General features: G+C 45.9%; 1 protein-coding gene across 1 annotated transcript in view; it reads left to right on the top strand.

Annotated features, from left to right (window-relative positions):
- The first annotated feature begins 5,841 nt into the window (after positions 1 to 5,841).
- The window catches only part of Galnt8 (polypeptide N-acetylgalactosaminyltransferase 8), a 31,944-nt gene continuing 23,757 nt past the window's right edge, over positions 5,842 to 14,028 (top strand). The window contains exons 1-2 of the mRNA XM_059258641.1: positions 5,842 to 6,172; positions 9,356 to 9,602. Of these exons, the coding sequence (XP_059114624.1) occupies positions 5,983 to 6,172; positions 9,356 to 9,602 (437 nt within the window). The 5' untranslated portion in view covers positions 5,842 to 5,982. The remainder of the gene's footprint in view (positions 6,173 to 9,355; positions 9,603 to 14,028) is intronic.

Genomic DNA, 14,028 nt, shown 5'->3' with positions numbered 1-14,028 from the left:
TGTTGATTTGTTTGTTTGTTTGTTTTGAGACAAGGTTTCACTGTGTAGTCCAAGATAAACCCAAACTTATGGCAATTCTCCTGCTTCAGCCTCATGTGTGCGTGAATTCAGGGAAAAACTCATTATGCCTAGCTTGCTTGCCTGTTTGTTTGCTATAGCACTGGGGATCAGAACCAGGCCCTTGCCCATGCTTGGCAAACATGAGCTACACCCCCACAGCCCCAGACTGTCTTATCAACCCTCATTTTGTAGATAAGAAAAATAAAGTTCAGCGAGGTGAATTAACTTGCCTTGGTTTCCTTGACTAGTGAGTAAAGGGCTCACTCTCTTAAACTACAGTCCACTTTCCCCAGCACTCTCTTCCCAGGGCCTGTGGTAATCTAATCTATGGAGTAGAGTGATCATAATTAACCAATCAAGCACTACAAATTATTTGATCATTCTCCCCATCAAGCACTACAAATTATTTGATCATTCTCTTGTGGTTGTGACATATAGGGATGATGGTGGTGATGGTGGTGAATGTAGCGATTTAAATGATAATAGTTCCCATAGGATTTTGAATATCTTGTTTCCAGTTGGTGAACTGTTTGGGAAGGATTGAGAGGTGTGGCCTTATTAGAGGAGGTGTGTCTTTGGGGTTGGGCTTTAAGGTTTCAAATGACTCCTGGGATTCCCAGTGCTTTCTCTCTGCCTCGTTAGTGACTGTGGCCAGGATGTGAGTCCTCAGCTGTTTTCTGTTTGTTTTTGTTTTGTTTTGTTTTGTTTTGTTTGCCCCTCCATCATGGACTCTAATTCTTTGAAACCAAAAGCCAAAATTAATTGGTTTCTTTTATTAGTTACCTTTGTCATGGTGTTTTATGGCAGCAATAGAAAAGGACCTAAGAGAGAGATAATGGCGGTAGTGATGGTGATGCTCATGCATTATAAATGAATATGAGGTGAAAACATCTCAGTTTTATCCCAGTCTCCATCATGACATTCTGATCTTCACAGATCATTTATTCTTCATGAAATGATGTGAATTCTCCCGCCCTTTGTAACTTTCCTTACACATGGTTAATTTCTCTCTCTCTCTCTCTCTCTCTCTCTCTCTCTCTCTCTCTCTCTTTCTCTCTCTCTCTCTCTCTCTCTTGCTGGAGCAACTGAAACTTGCATGTCTTTGAAGATAGCACACACTCAGACAGAATGCCCCCTTGTCCCGCTGTGGCCCTTGGCTCACACTGGGGCCTTACAGGCTTGTCAGCACATTGACTGATGAAAATCAGTCTACATGGACTTGTGAGCACAGCCAGGGAAGAGATTGGTACGGGGCATTTGTTAATATGAAGGTGTCAGAATCCCACACTAGACCAGTGGGGTTAGACTCTTCAGAAGGAACCTGGAAGTCTGCATTTTTGCCAAGTTCTTCAGGTGATTCCTGCCACCTCAGCATTGGAGAAACCCTGCCTGAGTGTTCTGGGCAGGACAGGATGCACATGAGAATACCTAGTTTTGTCAGAAAGTCACCCATGCCTCTCCTTCCTGAGGAGTCCCACCACTCTCACTGTGGGCTACAGAGAAAGCATCATGTGTGCTGACAGTGGTAGCACACACCTGTAATCCTAGTCCTTGAGAGCTGGAGACAGAAGGATGTGAGGTTCAAAGTCATCCTTGGCTATATCGTGAGTTCAAGGTCAGCCAGGGCTATGTGAGGTCCTGTCTAGAAAACAAAGCAAAACACCCATTAAAAAAAAGAACGACACCCTCTCCACCATTTCCAGTAGTCTAAGCTGGGGTCATCCTTGGGGATTCCTGGCACCTTCCCTAGCCCTGGATTTCTCTCTGTCTCCATGATACCTCCCTCTATCATGGTATCTCTCTCATTGCATTCCCCTCCCTCCCTGTTCCAGCTCAACCATCCATTTCCCTTATGTTCTCATCCCCTATCCTCTACCCTCCATTGCCCACCCCTCATGCCCAGTTTATTCATGGAGATCTCATCTATTTCCCCTTCCCAGGGTGGTCCATGTGTCCCTCTTTGGGTCTTCCTTGTTAACTAGCTTCTCTGGAGTTGTGGTTTGTTGTCTGATTATCTAGTGTCCACTTATGAGTGAGTACATACTATGTTTGTCCTTCTGAGTCTAGGTTACCTCACTCAGGATGATATTTTCTAGTTCCATTCATTTATCTGCAAATTTCATGATGTCATTGTTTTTCTCTACTGAGTAGTACTCCATTGTGTATATGTACCACATTTTCTTAATCCATTTTTCAGTTGAGGAGTGTCTAGGTTGTCTCCAGGTTCTGGCTATTACGAATAATGCTGCTATGAACATAGTTGAGCATGTGTCCTTGTGTGGTATGACTGAGCATTCCTTGGGTATGTGCCCAAGAGTGGTATAGCTGGGTCTCAAGGTAGATTGATTCCCAATTTTCTGAGAAACTGCCATGCGGATTTCCAAATTGAGCTGGCTTACCCCAGTGATCAGACCAGTGAATACCCTAACTGTTATCACAGAGCTTCCCTCCAGTGACTGATGGAAGCAGATGCAGAGATCCACAGCCAAACACCAGGCAGAGTTCCAGGAGTCCAGTCGAAGAGAGAGAAGAGGGATTCTTGAGCAGATGCATCAGGATCATGATGGAGAAACCTGCAGAGACGACCAAACCAAACTAGTGCGAACTCATGAAAGTTGGATCAATGGCTGTGGAACCTGCATGGGAATGGACTAGGCCCTCTGCAATGCAAGACAATTGTGTAGCTTGATCTGCTTGGGGGGCCCTCTAATGGTAGGATCAAAATCCATCCCTGGTGCATGAGTGGGCTTTTTGGAGCCCACTACCTATGATGGGACACCTCCTGCAGCCTTGAGGCAGGGGGAAGGGCTTGGACTTGCCTCTACTGGATGTGCCTCCCCCATGGGAGGCCTTGCCTTCTTGTGGGGGGGGGTAGTGGGGGATGGATTGGAAGGGGGAGGCTGGGGGGGAGGAGGGAGAGGGGAATCTCTGATTGGTGTGTAAAATGAATGCAAAAATTTTCTTAATTAAAAAAAAGAACGAGAGAAAGAAACATGTGCTTATCGTTCTAGCCAGGTGAACTTGAACTACTGCAGAGGCCACAAGCAATTCCTGCTCTAAGTAATTTTTATCAGTTCTTTTTGTTATTCATATATAATTCATGCACAAGATAAAAAATGATCATATTGTCCTGTGAATGCCATTCTCTTTCCCACCTCCATTCCTCAGCTTGCCAGCACCCACCACCTCCAGAGGTAATCAGCATATGTTTAGTTGTGTATTTTTAGTAAAGGGTTTGTAATTTTAGAAAATTATATTCTTACATGATTCAGTGGTCAGTTTGTGCAGAGGACAGATCTTGCTTTCTGAAATAACTTTTAAAATTTGAGGTATAGAGAGGATCACAAAATTTTGCAAAGATAATGTGACGTATTTTGGTCTCCTATTACCCTGTTTTCTGCAGTGTGTGTGTGTGTGTGTGTGTGTGTGTATGCCATTTTATCACCTACAGATTCCAGTGACCAACCCTGCAATCAAGATACTTCATGAATCTGTCAACAGAATATGCATACAATTCATTGATGACTGACTACTGGCTTCTTCAATTTGCCAATTCAGGTGACAAGTAGAAACCCTATAAGTCAATCTAACCGACCCATGTTTAATTGCCCTGAATAGTTCATTCTCATCCTTTGAGAGCCACATCAGACAATGTGATATTTCCGCTCCCTATATCGGACATACTTATTTTAAAATATTTATTTATTTATTGTTTGTTTGTTTGTTTATTGTTTTCTTAAGGCATGGCCTCACCTAGCCCAGGCAGGCCTTGAACTCACTATGTAGCTAAAGATGACCTTGAACATCTCATTGGCCTGTCTCCAACTCACAAGTACATCAAACTCAGAACACTCAAGCAGCAGAAGGGAAGTGCTTTTATTGGCTCACTTTTTCAGTTCCTGCTTGTCCCTTTTCCCCTCTGCTGTTCAGAGATTCCTTCTTTCCTTGTTGCATCATTGGGAGAAACCTTTGGATTTATCTTTTTTTCAAGGTGATGGCTTTTCTTGTCTTGGTTTCCCCTTCATTCCTGGAGATATTTTTGCTGGATATGTGCAGGGTGTTTACCCACCAACCCCACAGCTCCCCAGAGTTTTCTTGAGTTCGAGCAGCAGGAAATATTAGATAGAAGGATTTAGATTGTGGAGATAAACAGATGGGAAATAAAGGATAGCCTCCAGAGAGCCTGGAACCTATTCCAATGGGCCCTGACTATCTCTGCCCCAGGGTATTTATAGAGATGCCAAGGAGTGGAGCAAAAGACATCCCTACAGCACAGCCAAGTGCAGACCATCTCAGACACCTGCACTCAGGCCCGTGGTCCTAATCATCCTCTCTATGAGGACCTGCTGGGTAAAGCCACGAGGAACCTGAAAACGGGCTCCCACAGATATGGGATTCTCGGCTCCTCCCTCTTCCTCCCCCTCCACCCCCCACCCTTTTCCTCTTCCTCTTCTTGTGCTTGGCTGTACACAGTGTTTAGTTGCCCTTAGTGATTAGGAAGAAATAGCAATGTGCCCACCTCAGCTCATCCAAGAAATGAGAGGGGTTATGCGTTTTTGATTTGTTTGACTGGAACTTGCAAGTGGGAAGTGGACATGCTTCCCATCGATGGAGAACAGAGTATGCAGGGGACCAACACCAGACTGAGGATTTTATACTTTTGACCTGGAGGACAGTTTTAGACGGTGAATTTATAGTGATAATTGGGTGAGTTGTCTAAAACATGGGAAGTGTGGGGTGTGGAGGCGAAGGAGTTAAAGAACTGAAGTGGAGGAGAACTCCAGACTCCAGGGTTGAACGGAGGACATACACACTGAAGCAGGATCTTTCCCTGAGGCTCACCCCAGGGCCACCTCCAGCTCACTGCACCTGCTTACAGGAGCCGCCTGGGGATCCATCAGGGACTGAAGCTTCTCCTGAAATGAGCTGAAGAAGCGTTCATTGTACACCTGCTGTGTTCATTGACCTGAAGTGGCATAGGAACAGGCAGCCATTGTGGCTCTCACTGCTTCATGGGTTCCTTGTGGGGATATTTTGTTTGTACTCTAACAAATAAAGTTTGCCTGAAGATCAGAGGGCAAAGCCAGCCACTAGATTAAACATAGAGGCCAGGCAGTGGTGACACACACCTTTAATCCCAGCACTTGGGATCTCATGCTTTTGCTCCCAGTATTTGGGAAGCACACACGCCTTCAATCCCAGCACCAGGGAGGTTGAGACAGGAAGTGATATGGCTGGGCAGAGAAAGGCCTATAAGGCTGGAAGAGACAGAAACTCAGTCCTTTAGGCTGAGGACTCAGGGGCATTCAGTCTGAGGATTCATGGAGACAGGATCTTCCCCTTTTGGCTGAGGAGTTGGTGAGGTGAGAAGTGGCTGTGGTTTGTTTCCTCTGATCTTTCCGCATTTACCCCGATATCTGGTTCTGAGTTTTTATTATAAGACCAATTGGATTCACGCAACAGTTCCTTTCACATCCTCCTTCTCTTCTGGGCTCCCCCCACCCTAGACCAGCCCTTACTCGTTATTCCATAGGAAGAGATGGTGATGAACAAAACATTAACCAGACATTATGGCTTACTATCTAATCCTTGCACATGATAGGCAGAACTCCAAAATCCAGTGGAAGAAAGGTTTTCCCCTGGGCAGTCTGAGGTAGTTACAGGAGCCACAGGCATGTCCCTGACTTCTGAGGTGATGCCAAGTGCGTCCAGGTGATCTTATGATTGTTGAGTGGCTGTCCTGGTCCATTGCCCACGCCTGACACTCTTTAGAGACAAGGCAGGCAGCCTGTGACAGCTTTCCCAGCCAGAGAACATCAGGCTTAGCAGGTAGAGTGCCATTTGTAAGGCTACCACCCACCTGAGACACACAGCCTGTCTGGTGGGCTCTGCCCGAAGGGAGCAAGGCTCCCCAGGCTCGTGATGAGGCTCTGGCGGAGGAGCTGCTCCAAGGTCCTCTGTGCTGTGCTCACTCTGGTAGCAGCCAACATTTTGCTGGTGGTGTTTTACACCAAGGGGACCATAAAGAGTTTGGTTGTGGGCAGCCTTCACAAGGAGGGGGCTGCTGTGGCCCAGAGACCCTTGCACCTGAAGAAGAATGTGCACCCCTCAAGTAAGTTCTACACTGGGAGGGGAAATCTTAGGGTGTGCAGGCTGACGGAGCTTTAGGAACTTAAGAAAAAAGGGCATGGAGGGAAAAATCAAGGGAGAGGCCAAGTCTTCAATCTGACAATCACACTGTTGGAACAATGGACTCCAAAGAGAAGGGAATTTCCCCAGGAATCTCATGCTGAGAGTTGGAAAAGGTGTCAGCCAGAGAGGGAACTTGGGAAAGATTTCACACAATTTTAACAACTTGTCATATCACCATTACATGATGAGACTGGAGCCCAGACAAGAGTGGGTTAGTGGTGGAGATCATCCAGGGCTACAGGAGGCTCTCCCTATAAACACACAAACAAGCAAATAAATAAATTGAGACATGAGCATTTATCATCATTCAGAGTGAAGGAGAAGGGTGGCACATGTGTGTTCTCAAAGACACACACACATACATTAACCAAATAAAAAGATTCAGAGACAGTTTTTGGGGCCAGGGGAAACAAGCACCATTGTGTGAGCATGTGCTTGGTATAAAACTGTAGCTTGAATCCTAATTGGTCTTGAAAACCTGTAGCCAGATATCAGTGTCTGTGGCTTGTCTCTGATCTTTCAGAATTTCTCCTAATATCTGGCTCCAGGTTTTTATTATTAAGACCAATTAGAATTCTTGCTACATAAAAACCAGTATGAATAATAGTGGAATTCGAGTGCAATATTCTGCACCAAGCTCTCACTTTTCCTTCCCACCTGAGCGAATATCCGGGACGTTTGCACAGTCTCCTTTGAAAGACCAAACACTATTTTCTCCCCAAATTTGCTTTTCTCATTCCCCTTTTATCTTGAGCACCTCTCTTAATCTTTTTTCCTTCTCCTTGGGCCAATCTGTATTGGGGTGAATGCTGAAAGATCAGAGAAACGGAACAAGCCACATCCTCACCTTGCCAACTCCTCAGCTGATCCTGTTTCCTCAAACTGGAAGCCTCTGAGTCCTCACCCAAATGGATCTCAGCTGAACTGCTGCTAAAAGCTAAAAGCTTAGAAAGCTCTAGTTCCTGGTCCTCACACCTTATATACCTTTCTGCTTCCTGCCATCACTTCCTAGGATTAAAGGCATGTGTCACCATGCCTAGCTGTTTCCAGTGTGGCTTTGAACTCACAGAGATCCAGATGGATCTCTGCCTCTTGAATGCTAGGATTAAAGGTGTGTGTGCCACCATTTTCTGGCCTCTATGTCTGTCTAGTGGCTGTTCTGTCCACAATATATTGGGGGACAATATCACCACATCAATCTTATCTCATCCCCTGCACACATTTGCCTCCCAGTTGTAGCCTTTCTTACGTCCATCTTGGAGGGCTGTTCATGCCTCTGGACTCAAACACACGTTCTGCTCAACAAGCCACGTGCTGTGCATGGGATGGGCTTATTTCTCAGAGGAGCCATGCAGTGGGGTGGTCCCTTTGCCAGGCTGGTAAGCCTGGTCTGCAATCATCCAGAAGAACTATACCTTTGTCTAACATGCAAGGAGATTCTGGATGGGGTAAAGGGGTCCTCTCAGTCTGGTTGGAGTTTAAAGTGGGCTGGAGGAAGGGCACGTGGTTCTGTAGTGGGAAGCCTTCATCACTATTGTGGGGTCTAATGCCAGAAGGTCTGTCTGTCTATCTGTCTGTCTGTCTCTCTCTCTCTCTCGATTCAGTTTGAGAGTCTTCAAAGTGCCTATGTTAAGACTACATTTTGCAGCATAAATCAATCTCACAGGGTTGTCAAGGGGAAGGTTAATAGGGGTAGAGGGAAGCAGTGATGCAGTGTAAATCAATCTCACAGGGTTGTCAAGGGGAAGGTTAATAGGGGTAGAGGGAAGCAGTGATGTCTGCAGGCCACTTTCTGAATGGGAAGCATCATTGCTACTATTGGTCTACTGGACACTTTAGGGCTCCTCTGCATGGGATTCCTCTACCTGTATCCATCACCACCTGGTCATTATTTTGAGTTAAGATCATGATTCTCAAATGAATGTGGCTATTAGCTCCATCAGGAGCAACTGTGGAAAACAAACCAAGCTAAACCAGTTAAACAGTTTCTATACTCTATCCCAGACCCAGAGGATCAGTATGTCTAGGGAAGGCCTGGGATCCTGCATTTTTCATGAGAGCCTGAAGACAATCTTGTAATCAAACAAACTGAAATGTAGGCCTGGTTTGTCCATAGCTTAGAAGTTCCTGGTCTATCAACGGTGTGAGATGTGACGGGATGGGTGGCCAGTGTGACACTCTAAAAAGTTTTTGCTAGCCACTAATAGTGTGATGTTTGCAAAGTAAATGAAGATTCTAGTATCTTCTTCTTTCTGTACACTTGCCTGGCCCTGAGACTCTGATTTGGTAGATTTGGGGGATATCTACATTAAGACACACACACACACACACACACACACACACACACACACACACACACACACAAGAAAACACATAGCTGACATTTCTTTTGTGACTCTTAGGTCTCATTCTGAGAAATACTATCTTATTGTAAATTATTTCTGAGATCAAAGTCAGCTCCTAAAGGAGCCCTAGGGTGAGGTGTGGGTGGGTTTTGATGGTGCTGAAGAGAGACCTATGTCTTGCTAGAGCAGCCTTGCACAGCTCTGACAAGGACTCTTTACCAATATCTTCTCTGGGACAAGAGTTTGTAAGGTCTAACATTTGGAGAATCTGCCAATCAACTTCCTATAGTGTAACAGATTCCTGAGACTATCGATCTGCTTATAAAAAGAAAAGGTTTACATTTGTTCAACACTTTGGAAAGTCTAGCACACGGTTGATCAGCAATGCTGATTGGCCCGGTTGCTTTGAGCCTGAGAGGAAGCAGACACCATGGCATGGTGCCATGGTGGAAGCAGATCGCTGCATGGAAGTGAGAAGCAAAGAAAACATTGGCCAGGTCTCTGGTGTCCCCTTTGAAGGGCAGCCCCACATGATTGGAAGACTCTTAACTAGGCCTATCTCTTAAGGTCTCTACCCTCCTCATGGCACTGGGGAAGAGGACCAAGCCGCAGACTACGAGTCTCTTGCAGGAACATTTGAGGTGCAAGCTGTAGCAGAGAGAAAACGGTCCAGAGGAAGTTAGGTTGGAAAGCAGTGTCCAGCTTTCTAAGGATTGGCTGAAATGTTTTCACACCACTCCCATCCTCTTTATTTTCAGGAAAAAGTCTGAAATGGGCTATGAAGCAACAAAGCCATGTGAGACAGGGAAATGCTGAATTCCACCCTGGTTGGAAAGGAGCGAAAGCCAGGTTGGCACCCAAGAAATTCTTCCCGCAATGGGGGAAGGGACTCTCTCAGGCTCGTCAGAAAGAGGCTCATTACTTGTTCCTGAAATTCGGTTACAACGAGTTCCTCAGCAACCAGTTGCCTTTTAACAGAAGCATCCCTGACACCCGCCACGCCAGGTGATCTGGACCAGGGGTGGCTTTGCCAGACCTCAGTGTAGTTTGGTGATGAACGTCGGGAGCCGTGCCGGTAAAGGGGTAGAAAGATGGGTGAGGGGAGCAGACAACTGCCGTATTTAGTTTAGTTTTGTTGTTTTGAGGTAAGTTCTTAGCATGTCGCCAGGGCTGGCCTCAAACTAGAAACCCTCTTGCCTCAGCCTTCTGAGTGCTTCGAAGACAGCGTGCTCTCCCACCATGCCTAGCTGGGTTCTTGTTTTTAATTCACTTTATGATGGCGTATCAGAGAAGATAATGGACTAATTCAAATGCTCTAGCTCCCTGGAGAGAGGGAGAGGGCACTCAGGAAGAGATCCCACGTAGTGGGGCTGATCCTCTCCCCAAACCCTAGAGAATGAGGGCTTGACTCAGTCCCCCCTCACTCAGCTTCCTGCTCTGGCTTTTCCTCAGTTCTCTGTTTGGATCCTGTTCCTCACTGAATCTCATAGAGTTTCTTTTCTGGGTGAAGCCTTCCTCCCAGTTTCCCTCTCCATTGCTCTAGCTCTTTCTGCCCTCCCCTCATATACACACACTTCCATTACACACACACACACACACACACACACACACACACACACACACCCCAAAACAAAACACCAAAACAAATAAACAAAAACCACTCAAGCTTTTTGTTTTTTTGAGACTTGATCTTACGTAGCCCAGGCTGACCGCAGATTCTATGTGGCTGAGGATACCTTTGACCTCCTGATCTTCTCATCTTCGCCCTCTGTGTGCTGGGATTACAGGTGTCTACCATCATTCCTGGCACAGCTTTGTTGACAGGTAAAAAAGATGAATGGCTTCTGTGTAGCTTTGGAGAAACCCTGTCTTGAAAAACAAACAAAAAACAAAACAAAGAAACAAAAATGAATGGTTTCTATTCCAATTAATAAATTGACTGAAACAAATCTCATTATATAGTCAAGGCTGATCTCCGACTTTTGGAGATCCCCTTACCATTAGCATGCTAGTATTACAGGTATGAGTCACTGTGTCCAGCAATGGTTCTTAATATGTTCAGAGTTGTGCATGAGCCACACAGTCTTAAAACATTTTGATCATCTTATAAAGAAACCCTGTGCTCTTCATGGTCCATTTTACCATTTACAAGCTTCCTCATCTCTATGGATTTCCTGGTCTGGACTTTTCTTAGGATAGAATCATGTATATGTGTGTGTGTGTGTGTGTGTGTGTGTGTGTGTGTGTGTGTGTGTGTGTGTATCTTTTTTCATTTTTTATAATGTGTCTGAAGTACCATCCATGTAATAGCTAATAGCATGCACCAGTACTTCCCCTTTATGTTGATATGTGGCATTTTGTTTTAGTCATTAGCTAATGACCATTCCATTGTTTCCAGGTCTGGGCAACTGTGAATGATATTGTTGTATTTTGCTTTTTTAATGAAGCTGAGTTGGGGTTTGATACAGACATGCTAATAGATAACCACAAAAGTGAAGGGAGAGAGAGGTGCTCAGAAGGAAGTGAAACATACCAGAAATGTGGGTGTGGGCTTCTCAAAGAAAGGTTGTTTCATGTGCAAGTTTGTATGAGAACAAACAAACGTCTTCATTTTGTGGATGCCTGTAGTGGAGTTGCTAGGGCATATGGAACCCTGTATTTAACCTTGGGAGAGTCTACCTGACTATTTCCTAAAAGGCCGAATAATTAGTTTATGTTCTGTCCAGCAGTGCTGAGCAATTTTTGTGTTGCTTGTTTTATTATTTTTGAGGGGGGATCAGGAATTCAAGGAGTTTGAGTTCTGGGCTACATAGATCTCTGCCTCCCACGTGCTGGGATCACAGGGATGTGCTGGGATCACAGGGATGGACCACCCCTGCCTGGCAGAAGCCAGGTCTGGTGCTGTGGTTGAACCTTGGTTCTTGTGAATGTAAGCAAGTATGACACCTCTGAAGTGCAACCCCAGCTCCAAGAGTCTTAATTTGTCTGAATAGTCTCCAACTTGTGTTTGTGTGTGTGTGTGTGTGTGTGTGTGTGTGTGTGTGTGTGTTTGACTAGTTACTTTGTTGGTTGTAAGATGGGATCTCATTGTGTTTTAATTAATTAATTAAAAATTTTTGAGGCCTAATGATGAACATCTTTTTATGTGCTTTTCCATTTGCATGTCTTTTTTTTCTTTCAGAAGTGTCTGTTCGGACACTTTTTTTTGTTAGTGAATTGTAACTTCCCTCCCTCCCTCCTTCCCTCCCTCCCTCCCTCCCTCCCTCCTTCCCTCCCTCCCCCTCCCTCCCTCCCTCCCTCCCTCCTTCCCTCCCTCCCCCTCCCTCCTTCCCTCCCTCCCTCCCTCCCTCCCCCTCCCTCCTTCCCTCCCTCCCTCCCTCCCTCCCTGAGCTGGTTTCCAGGACTGAGTAAAAAGGGAGAGGAAGCCAGCAGTGCTGGTAGCCCCCTCTTCCTGATCTGTGCATGTGGGGGTCTCAGTCACTTATCCTTGCTGTCAGGCCTTCCCTGCCACAATGGACTGCACCCTGTAGAACCTCCTTCCTGTAGAACCTCTGCCCCCACTTGGTCACACCAGTGAGAAAAGTTCTTAACACAATCAGAGGCTCCGCGAATGTGGCTACTTAAAAAGAAACCGACAACCACTTTCATTTTTTTTAAGTGTGCATTGAGATTTCCTTCCAGAGTGCCAGAATGCTAAAACATCTTTCCCTTCTAACAAAACAACCCTCTGACTGGAGAAAACGATATACACCAGGCAACATTTTCAGAAATCATCTCGAGGAGACACAGCAAATGGAGAATCATCCTGGCAAGGACATTTTCTAAATCTCAACAAGGCTCAGTAGGAGTCTGTGGCATATGAGCCATTGCTTGCTCCCTCTACCGCACCCCCAGTTCTGGAGAATGATATTCTTCTATGCCAAGTTCTCTACTTGGGGTAGGAGTGGTCAGGGGGGGCCTTGCCACTGCATTTCCCACAGGGCTATCGTTTCATCCCTGGGAAGGGCAAGCCAACTAAAAACACTTCACACCTTCCTCCTCCCCATCACTGAGATGCAAGCCCTCTGCCTATGGAGGTGGCTGAAGCCACTCTGGACACCCACCCTCCTCAGCCCCACCTCATCCTCTATCTACTGACACCCTCCACCTCATGGTAGAGTTTCTGACAGTAGAGTTTCAACTCCACCTGCCTCAGACCAAGAATACTGGTTCTAGCTGTCCCTTCCCCAGTTCGCTTACACAGAGGAAGCTCTGTATTAGAGTGCTGTAGTCAGGAAACCCAGGGGCTGCTGCCTCCTTCCTACCGCCTTCCTGTGCTTTGTGTCTGCCTGCAGAACAGCAGGCCACTGGCTCAGGGCAAGTGAGCTGATGTCTGTACCCTTAGCCCCTGAGGACCAATGCAGAAGCTCTGTCTAGGATGAAATTCGGGGTGAAAACCTTCCCTGCTCGTTTTAAGGGACTGGCCTTATTTGGAACAGTTTTTAAGTCGTGGTCTCACTATGTAGCTCTGTCCTGGAACTGACGGAGAGCCACTTGACTTTGCTTCCCTAGGGCTGGGATTAAAAGCATGCGCCACACTCCCCGCTAACCATGCATTCTTGGAGAATATTTAAGAGGAAGCTCACAGCTTGTGTTATAGGTAGTGACCTGCATGAGGGTGGAACATTCAGAAATCTAACAGAAGCTGGGAAGACAGCCAAAAAGAGCCTCCTGGGACCACACTCCCGCCTGTGGACTAACCATACCTGTGTGCTAGCACTGGACTGGACCCACAGGAAGAATCAGATGAGCATGGGAAAGACTGATAGCCATTCTTCAGCCTACACACAGATCCATCCAAGTTAAACTGAAGCCCGCTTTCACTCAGGCCATTGTCCCAACTTCCGCATAGTGTGAACAGTAAGCCACTCTGATCCAGGCCAATTCTAGGATATCAGGCTTCAAAAGAAAAGTCATATGTCATAATTCCTCTAGATTGTGCCTTTAAAATCTTTATACTCACCCCTCCAACTTCTTCCACATTTCCAGTTTGCTTTGGAGATTCTAATTAAAGTCGTGTATCACCTAATGATAGGCTGAGTTTGGGGGAATGTGACATGAAGTCATTTTTGCCATAGTACAAACATCATAGAGTGTGTTTACACAACTAAGACAGCCGAGACATCATTGGGCAACATAATGTTGTAGGAACCATGCTTGTATATGTGGTCTGTCATAGACTGAAACACTTTCATGTGGCATATCATTTTATATAAAAGAAATGAAAGCATGCTAGTAAAGAAGCTTGCTCAAGGGCTGGACAGATGGCTCAGCAGTAAAGAGTACATGTTGCTCTTGCAAAGGACCCAGATTTTGTTCTCAGACCTATACTGAGGCTCATTTGTAACTCCATTTCCAGAGGATCTGATGCCATCTTCTGGCCTCCACAGGT

Source organism: Peromyscus eremicus, chromosome 3 (assembly GCF_949786415.1).
Source record: "Peromyscus eremicus chromosome 3, PerEre_H2_v1, whole genome shotgun sequence".
Lineage (NCBI taxonomy): Eukaryota > Metazoa > Chordata > Mammalia > Rodentia > Cricetidae > Peromyscus > Peromyscus eremicus.
The sequence above is the reverse complement of the archived record's forward strand: the minus strand, read 5'-3'. Positions and strand labels throughout refer to the sequence as shown.